The sequence below is a fragment of the Camelina sativa genome, chromosome 16 (assembly GCF_000633955.1).
Source record: "Camelina sativa cultivar DH55 chromosome 16, Cs, whole genome shotgun sequence".
Taxonomy (NCBI): domain Eukaryota; kingdom Viridiplantae; phylum Streptophyta; class Magnoliopsida; order Brassicales; family Brassicaceae; genus Camelina; species Camelina sativa.
Window position 1 is genome coordinate 19,392,828 of NC_025700.1, and position 8,520 is coordinate 19,401,347.

At 38.7% G+C, this 8,520-nt stretch overlaps 4 protein-coding genes across 5 annotated transcripts in view; 2 read left to right on the forward strand and 2 right to left on the reverse strand.

The window, feature by feature from the left end:
- On the reverse strand, nucleotides 474–3,349 carry LOC104751273 (enolase 1, chloroplastic-like). The gene is made up of 7 exons (XM_010473192.2): nucleotides 2,849–3,349; nucleotides 2,246–2,553; nucleotides 1,883–2,037; nucleotides 1,437–1,754; nucleotides 1,131–1,277; nucleotides 1,010–1,060; nucleotides 474–792 (listed from the first exon to the last, which is right to left on the reverse strand). Exons 1-7 carry the CDS (start codon nucleotides 3,241–3,243, stop codon nucleotides 727–729), a joined length of 1,440 nt encoding a protein of 479 aa, XP_010471494.1. The 5' UTR covers nucleotides 3,244–3,349; the 3' UTR covers nucleotides 474–726.
- On the forward strand, nucleotides 3,536–7,120 carry LOC104751274 (2-isopropylmalate synthase 2, chloroplastic). The gene is made up of 12 exons (XM_010473193.2): nucleotides 3,536–4,292; nucleotides 4,568–4,781; nucleotides 4,863–4,943; nucleotides 5,036–5,128; nucleotides 5,221–5,307; nucleotides 5,574–5,674; nucleotides 5,761–5,794; nucleotides 5,872–5,946; nucleotides 6,150–6,233; nucleotides 6,329–6,463; nucleotides 6,551–6,696; nucleotides 6,809–7,120. The coding sequence occupies exons 1-12, from the start codon at nucleotides 3,598–3,600 to the stop codon at nucleotides 6,945–6,947; spliced, it is 1,884 nt and encodes a 627-aa protein (XP_010471495.1). The 5' UTR covers nucleotides 3,536–3,597; the 3' UTR covers nucleotides 6,948–7,120.
- On the forward strand, nucleotides 7,391–8,217 carry LOC104751275 (tetraspanin-17). The gene is made up of 2 exons (XM_010473194.1): nucleotides 7,391–7,837; nucleotides 7,918–8,217. The coding sequence occupies exons 1-2, from the start codon at nucleotides 7,391–7,393 to the stop codon at nucleotides 8,215–8,217; spliced, it is 747 nt and encodes a 248-aa protein (XP_010471496.1).
- LOC104751276 (60S ribosomal protein L6-3-like) overlaps nucleotides 8,355–8,520 on the reverse strand; it is a 4,550-nt gene continuing 4,384 nt past the window's right edge. The window contains exon 5 of one of the 2 annotated variants that reach the window (XM_010473195.2): nucleotides 8,355–8,503. The gene's annotated coding sequence lies outside the window, so the exon portion shown is untranslated. The remainder of the gene's footprint in view (nucleotides 8,504–8,520) is intronic. The other variant, XM_019238497.1, reaches the window with a different exon arrangement.

Below are 8,520 nucleotides of genomic sequence, written 5' to 3' on the forward strand. Positions count from 1 at the left end.
GCAATAATAATATGCATTGATTATTATGCAAATCAAATCAAATTTGAATACGGAAAACAACTTCCACGTGACTCAAATGTTTTACTATTGGGGCCATTTATGTTTTTATGTTATACTCAACTGGTAAAATACTACTAAAGCAAATTTGGCACGAGAGAACTCGCTCACATGCTCCAGACTCGTCCAGATCATTTCATTTGTTTCAGTTCTAAGTCTTTATTGTTACAATTAGAGGCTTTCTCCAATACCATTCAATACGTCATTTCAAAAGTGTTACATAAGAAAGAAAAAAATCAAACTCAAACGGAACCATTTTGCTTAGCTGATTGAACAACGTTAACGTTCTGTTCGTTGACCGACAAGGAGACATTTAATACCAATTTTATTTGTCTCAGCTGTGACCAGAATTTCAAACCAATAAAAGTCATTGCAACTTAGGAACAATCAAATCGTCATGCAATGCAAATGCACCAAAGATAATGCCAAACTCTGGTTTATCACGGGTATCCGATTAATATGAAAAATGCCTGGTCGATCCATGCTTCACATCAGTATCAATCACATTACAACACAAGACTCCGTAGAAAAAGCTGTTGCTGTTATTTCTTTTTTTTTTAAAGAATAATAATTTCAGAGACAGCTACAGAAGGCTGATACTAGGAGAAACTCATTTAGTTTGACCTAATTCTGTAAGCAAAATCCAATGAGTTGCCTTTCTCAATTTTCTCATGGTGATCTGAAAGCTTCACCAGCGTAGCGCACATTGCCAAGTTCCTCTTCGATACGGAGAAGCTGCAATGGAAATAAATCAAACTTACAGTTTCAGATATTCATTTATCACTTAGAATTAGACTTCCAAGTTGTGTTTGTTTGTTTTTACCCAGTTTTACTTCACAATTTCTATTGAACTACTAATGTAAAAACAAACATACGTTCGGACATTTTCATGTGTCAAGATTCGGTTCGTGGTTATTTAGTTGCAGCATAAGTTTAGATATTAGTTCATTACCTGGTTGTATTTTGACAATCGTTCACTTCGGCAAGGAGCACCAGTTTTGATCTACAGAAACAGAGAATGATAAGCGAACTCTAGAGAGTAAAGTAAACACGGTTTAGAGAATGTAATTTACCTGTCCGCTTGCTAAACCAACAGAAAGATCTGCTATGAAATTATCCTCTGTCTCGCCACTCCTGTGACTAACCATCACACCCCAGCCTGCAGCTTTTGAGTCAAGCGCTGCTTGAATTGACTCGGTCACTGTCCCAATCTGGTTAACCTGTGAAACCATGAATTACAGGCAAAATGAAATTTAACTCCAATAACCAAGGTTTAGCTAAATGATCTAGCGTATTGAGGTCAGCAAGAAAAATAAATGAGCAAGAGAAATAAATGGGCAAGAGAAAATAATGATTACAATAGTTTTTTATTTGTTTACCTTCAAGAGAAGAGCATTGCAAGACTTTTTCTTAATAGCTTCAGCTATCCTCTTTGGGTTAGTGACCAACAAGTCATCTCCCACGAGTTGGATATCCACAGAGGATTGCAATGAAGCCCATGAGCTCCAATCATCTTGGTCAAAAGGATCTTCGATAGAGACAATTGGGAAATCTCTGATGAAGTCTCTGTAGAGGTCAGCAAGACTCTCGGCTGACAGAACATGAGCTCCATCGTTTGGCTGTTTCTTGAAGTTCAAATCGTATCTACCATCTTTCATGAAAAATTCTGATGCAGCGACATCCATTCCTATTTTGATCTGCAAAAGTAATTAAACTACGTGAGTGATTTACAAAGAAGATGTTTTTTAATGGAACATAGAAGACTCAGTAGCAATTTGATCATGTGAAATAAAGAACTAAGCATTTGAAAGGAGAACTCGACTACCTTTCCAGTGTAACCAGCTTTTTCAATAGCATCAATAAGCAAAACTAGTCCCTCTCTGTTGTCTTGAACATTCGGAGCAAATCCTCCTTCATCTCCCACATTACAAGCATCTTGACCGTACTTTGTTTTGATGATCCCCTTCAACGTATGATAAACTGTAATCAACGAAGTAGATTATATGCATTACTTTCAGAAGAACAATACTTTGTCATAATCAAAACAATAAGAAGGAATTTGGAAACCAAAAAAGAGAGAGACATCATATCATAGCTTTTTCAATTTTTTTTTTCTGACATCAATGCAAACTAAAAACAAATTAAAATAAAGTTCAAGCAGATTAAACTCAAATTATCACTAACTGACCTTCACTTCCCATCTGAAAGGCCTCCGAGAATGAATTTGCTCCTACAGGTAGTATCATAAACTCTTGCATAGCCAAACTATTCCCAGCATGACTACCTCCATTGATCACATTGAAAGCAGGAACAGGCATGACAAGCTCCTTTGTTCCCGATATATCCTGGATATGTTTGTACAAAGGCACTCCTTTAGCTCCAGCACCTGCCCTGCAAACGCTCAAAGATACTCCTAAAATCGCATTAGCCCCGAGCTTTGACTTGTTTGGGGTCCCATCCAGTTCCAGCATAAGAGCATCGACATCAGCTTGGTTCCTTTAAGGACAAAAGAAACGTTAACATATTACACACAAGTAGTTTCCCAACGGTTCAGAAGCAGAAACCACAAACGGAACAAGTCAACAATGACACCTACTTCAACACTTAGTAGCATAAACCAAAATCAAAGCCACATGCCACAAACAAGTTCAATAACCTCAACTAGATTCCAAATTCAACAGTCATGCATTCAAACTTACGAATCAAACAGCTGATATGTAAATTTGGATTCCAAAAAACCACAAAGGCTTATATGTAAATTTGGATTCCAAAACAAAAATCATATTCTCACCTAACGTCAACACCGATGAGTTTCGGAGCGACAAGCTCATTGATATTTTTAATAGCCTGTAAGACACCTTTACCACCATAGACACTCTTGTCACCATCTCTAAGCTCAAGCGCTTCGTAGATCCCGGTAGATGCACCACTAGGAACAGCCGAACGATACAGATCATCAGTAATCAGATCAACCTCCACCGTCGGATTCCCTCTACTATCAATAATCTGCCTCGCTTTCACTCCTTTCACTCTACACTCCTTAGCCACCACCGAGCATTGCACACCGCTGCGTCGGAATCTCAGACATGACGGCGCCGCAGATTCCAAATATCTCTGGCCGGTAAGACGCGACGACGGAGAGATGAACGATCTCTGTTGATGGTGAGGTTTTGTAGTCAAAGCCATTATAACGATAGCTATACAAAAAAAGCACTCTCTGGTTCCTTCGCCTGTTTGACTAAAATGGGAGAGGAGAGTGGAGAATTAAAAATGGAGTTTTATCATTTGAAAAACGACCTTTTGAGGGTTGGTGCAGCTGCAGGCGATGAAAACTAAGGAGGAGTCACCAGAATTAAAAACCGGTTCGATTTCCAATTTGTTTTCCGGTTTAATAGAAATCAACGGTTTAGTTTCGGTTCGAAAAAATTCAAATAAAACAAAATAATAACACTCGGCAAATAGTAACCACTACTAACCAGACACTGCCGCCGTCTCCTTCTTCCCTCTCTCTCTCTCTCTGGCTTAGGTTTTTTACTTGCAATGGCGTCTTCGATCATCAGAACCACTAATCTCTCTTCACTACCTTCAATTCCGGCCTTATCCTCCACTTCATCCTCACCGTTTTCATCTATTCATCTCCGATCACACCACCACGGTGCTGTCTCCCTCTGCACCGCCGAAAAGTTTCGTGTCTCGTGCTCAATCTCCGATTCTTCTCCTCTACCATCTCATTCTCATCGCCGTCGTCCTGATTACATCCCTAATCGCATTTCAGATCCAAATTACGTCAGAATCTTCGACACGACTCTCAGAGACGGCGAACAGTCTCCCGGAGCTACACTAACATCCAAGGAAAAGCTCGATATCGCTCGTCAATTAGCCAAGCTTGGAGTCGACATCATCGAAGCTGGATTCCCCGCTGCTTCCAAAGACGATTTCGAAGCTGTTAAGACCATAGCTAAGACTGTTGGCAACACCGTCGACGAGAACGGATATGTTCCTGTGATCTGTGGCCTCTCGAGGTGTAACAAGAAGGATATAGAGACGGCTTGGGAGGCTGTGAAGTATGCTAAACGGCCTAGGATTCATACGTTTATTGCAACTAGTGATATTCATTTGATGTATAAGCTTAAGAAGAGCAAAGATGAGGTTATTGAGATCGCTAGGAATATGGTTGCATTTGCTAGGAGTTTGGGTTGTGAAGATGTTGAATTTAGTCCAGAAGATGCTGGAAGGTAAATAGTTTTGACTGTAGAAAACGTTTTCCTATTTAGGATTTGATTCTCTGTTTTTGAAATGCTTTGTATCTTTGTAAAGCTTCCTACTTTTGCTACGGTACTTCATTGCATAGTGTAGATTTGCTTTATTTTGATAGTTGCATAGAATCTTGTTGTAAAGTGTCGTCATTGAATGTTCAAGTTCCTTTTTTTAAGGATTGGTAGTTACAACATTTGTGTTTCTTTTTCACTGTTTACTTAAAATTGTAAAAAAATGTATGCTTGGTGTTCAGATCGGAGAGAGAGTATTTATACGAGATTCTTGGTGAAGTGATAAAAGCTGGAGCAACAACTCTCAACATACCTGACACTGTTGGTATAACCTTGCCTAGTGAGTTTGGTCAGTTGATTGCTGATATTAAAGCTAATACTCCTGGGATCCAAAATGTTGTAATCTCTACACATTGTCAGAATGATCTTGGACTCTCCACTGCCAACACTTTATCTGTATGTCAATTTTTTTTTCTCGTTAGATGAGATTAGCTGTTACAAAAAGATACTTATATGTCAATCTTGTTCTGAATTCAGGGAGCACATTCGGGTGCAAGACAAGTGGAAGTGACGATCAATGGAATTGGCGAAAGAGCTGGAAACGCTTCATTAGAAGAGGTCAGATATTAAAACTTCCTGAAGTAGCTTCCTTTCCATAGCTGCTTTTTAATTACTTAATATTACTTGAATAGTTCATTCTAACTGTATAGGTTGTCATGGCCATAAAATGCCGTGGAGATCATGTGTTAGGAGGCCTATTTACTGGAATCGATACCCGACACATTGTTATGACAAGCAAGATGGTACACATTTTGAACTTCATTCTTCATTTTTCCTTAAGAATGGGAAAGTTTTTGGAAATTTTCCTTTTTGAGGTCTATTCTCATTTGCTCAGGTTGAAGAGTACACTGGTATGCAAACGCAGCCCCATAAGGCAATTGTAGGAGCAAACGCCTTTGCACATGAAAGTGGTATTCATCAGGTCAGTTGACAAAACTTGCTTAATACTATTCTTATTGTTTCTGTGACCAAAGTCTGCTTCGTTTATATTAAACGGGAAAAATGTAACTCTCCTAGTCTGGAATTTTAATTCTTGCAAGGTATAACTTACCCTTATAGCAATTTGCTTAGCCTCTCAGTGAAATATTTTAGTGAAGTAATAATTTGGTTTTTAACTCATGACGTGCATAATTACCCTTTCAATCTTCTGCGTAACTTTGTTCATGTGTGTTTTTTGGTCGTATTTAGGATGGAATGCTGAAGCACAAGGGTACATATGAAATTATGAGCCCCGAAGAGATTGGACTCGAGCGGTCAAATGAAGCTGGTATTGTATTAGGGAAGCTCAGGTATGGAACTTTTGTTGTTCAGCCTGTTATTCCAGATGGGCTTGTCTTGTTCAAATTAATGCTTACTTATCATTTATTGTATCCAGTGGGCGTCACGCACTAAAAGACCGTTTGAATGAGGTACATGTCCCCATATCCATACTAACTGTCACCATCTTAGTAATATAATGTTTTCTTATCATTTTTTACCTTTCCAGCTCGGTTATGTCCTGGATGATGGTCAGCTCAGCAACCTTTTTTGGCGTTTCAAAGCTGTGGCAGAGCAAAAAAAGGTAGTAAGAACCTTGGGGGGAACTGGTTTGGGTGCTTTTCCCAGTTTTTAGAACGTTTAGCTTCCATTTAGATGATGATGATGCAGAAAAAAATGGAATCGGGTTTTGGCTATTTCAAAATATTTTTAGTGTTGTGGAGGGTTTGCATAATGTCTCTTGATTCGTAATGTCTATTGATTGTCTTTGTTACATTGGTGATCCAGAGAGTTACCGATGCCGACTTAATAGCTTTAGTATCTGATGAAGTGTTTCAGCCAGAGGCAGTATGGAAACTCTTGGACATGCAGGTGAAAACTGGAGCTTGGATTTGTTTTCTCTCTCTACTTGTTCTATCTTCTTCTTCAGTCAATTCTTATTTTGATTATCGAAGTTGGGAATGTAGATAACTTGTGGAACTCTCGGTCTCTCAACATCCACTGTAAAACTTGCTGATTCCGATGGCAAAGAGCATGTAGCTTGTTCTGTTGGAACCGGACCTGTAGATGCAGCTTATAAGGCAGTTGATCTTATCGTTAAGGTACTTCTTTCGCTAGGATTGAGGGTTATATACGTGTTTATATCAATGAGTACTTATTTAATGTTGATCATTGGCTTCCATATTCAGGAACCCGCGACTCTGCTTGAGTACTCAATGAATGCAGTAACAGAAGGCATTGATGCTATTGCGACCACACGGGTTCTAATCCGCGGAGACAAAAACTACTCATCAACAAACGCGGTAACTGGTGAATCTGTTGAAAGAACTTTTAGGTAAATTCACTTAACCTTCTTCATCATCCTTTTCGAAACTAATCTAGCAACTGAAAATGAAAGAACAGAATAGCAATAATTACTCTGTCTCCCTGAGTTTGTGTTCTTACAGTGGAACCGGAGCAGGGATGGACATTGTGGTGTCAAGCGTTAAAGCTTATGTTGGAGCTTTGAACAAAATGTTGGGTTTCAAAGAACACTCCTCAACTTTAAGAAAAAACCCTTCGGAGGCCAACAAAGTCCCTGCCTGAAACCTGCAATTCTCCGATCAATCACAATTTAGGTGTACACTTTTCTTTTGTATTATTAGATGACTAAAAGATTTCTAATTATTACCGTTAAAGAAAGTGGTATTGAATGTATAAGACGATGAGTATTGGTTTTGGTTTTATGCAAGAATTATGACATAAAGAGTCTTAGTAAATGCGTTCAAACCTGTGAGTTGGTTAAATAGTGGAACAGAACAAACTTTTCTATATTTAGTATTATATAGTTCGTCATTTGCCACAACGGGCAAGATAAATTAACAATATTACCTCATAAACTAAACTACGATACGATTTATTTACCTTCCAACAAACAAACCAAAACACAACAGAAACTAACTTTGCCAGGAAAGTTTATGTTCTTACTTATTCATCTCCATGATTCATAAAGAGAATCCAGGGGTTTCGCGTTCTCCAGATTAGAAAAAATGTCGGAAGTGCAAACTGGATTTCTAACAATGACGACAATAATCTTGATATCTATAGGCCTCACAATGATGGGAACAGGCTTATACCAAAAAAAAACAGTATCTTCTTGCATCCAAGAAACGTCAGGTCCGTTTATGGTACTTGGTCTGTTTCTTCTGTTGATTCCTCAGATCGGTCTATACGGAATCTGTTGCCGCTCCAAACGTCTTTTCAATTTTTTCTACTACGGCATGGTTGTGGTCATTATCATTGTATCTGGTTGGTCAATCAAATGTTTTCTTTACAACACCACTTTTGGAATCCCTAAGAATCCGGCCGAGGACCACCGCACGCTGCCACAGTTACTTGGCCGGCTGGTCCCTAAGGAGAGGTTCGAGGAGGTAACCTCGTGTATCATTCACAACCATGACTGTAATTTCAATGCCAGCAAAAACAGCAATGTTTGGGTAAGTTTTGAACCATTTACTATAAATAAAAAAGACATGTTTTATATAAAACTAACTATACATGCTATATATATATGCAGAAGTATTGCTGTGCACAACCGGAGGGATGTGGGGATGTGACGATGTTCGACAAGCCAGGCGAGTGGAGTTGGAAACATCAGTATGAACGGAACCAAGTTCCAGATCAATGTTCTTATGAATATTGTTTGGATTGCAAAGGCTGCCAACTAAGCATCTTAAAAGCCATTGTTCATCAATGGAAATATCTCTCAATGTTTGCTTATCCTTCTCTAGTCCTTTCCTGCATTAGTCTTGCCTTGGCTTGGTCTCTCAAGGAGACAATCCATGAAACCGAAGATTATCTAGGTTCGTATAGTTGATCTGTTATGATCCAAATCTAGAAATACCTCACATCAGTAAGTGTCGATTTGTATACTGCTTTTTGAATTAAAAACACCAATGTTCATGTGCATACATACGTGCTTCTGTCTATATGTTTGTTCAAGTTTGTAGCAGCTAAAGCACAACTTAAGTCTCCTCTTTCACAAAATTTTGCTTTAAAGGTCGATAGTTTATCCATACGTAAAATATAGAAGGTATAAGCCAAAAATTTGAAGTCTCTGATCAGTGAAGAAGAACAAAACAACCATTTAAAGGGTAACACACTTCAGGAGACGGATACT

What these genes read in the sequence shown, in the direction of transcription:
- LOC104751273 (XM_010473192.2), bottom strand. Translation starts at nt 3,243, where the DNA reads ATGGCTTTGACTACAAAACCTCACCATCAACAGAGATCGTTCATCTCT. An exon ending in CTCATCGGTGTTGACGTTAG is followed by an intron (nt 2,554 to 2,848) that starts GTGAGAATATGA and finishes TTGTCCTTAAAG; the next exon opens with GAACCAAGCTGATGTCGATG. An exon ending in TTGGTTTAGCAAGCGGACAG is followed by an intron (nt 1,061 to 1,130) that starts GTAAATTACATT and finishes CTGTTTCTGTAG; the next exon opens with ATCAAAACTGGTGCTCCTTG.
- LOC104751275 (XM_010473194.1), top strand. Translation starts at nt 7,391, where the DNA reads ATGTCGGAAGTGCAAACTGGATTTCTAACAATGACGACAATAATCTTG. An exon ending in GCAAAAACAGCAATGTTTGG is followed by an intron (nt 7,838 to 7,917) that starts GTAAGTTTTGAA and finishes ATATATATGCAG; the next exon opens with AAGTATTGCTGTGCACAACC.
- LOC104751274 (XM_010473193.2), top strand. Translation starts at nt 3,598, where the DNA reads ATGGCGTCTTCGATCATCAGAACCACTAATCTCTCTTCACTACCTTCA. An exon ending in GAAACGCTTCATTAGAAGAG is followed by an intron (nt 4,944 to 5,035) that starts GTCAGATATTAA and finishes CTAACTGTATAG; the next exon opens with GTTGTCATGGCCATAAAATG. An exon ending in TTGTTATGACAAGCAAGATG is followed by an intron (nt 5,129 to 5,220) that starts GTACACATTTTG and finishes TCATTTGCTCAG; the next exon opens with GTTGAAGAGTACACTGGTAT.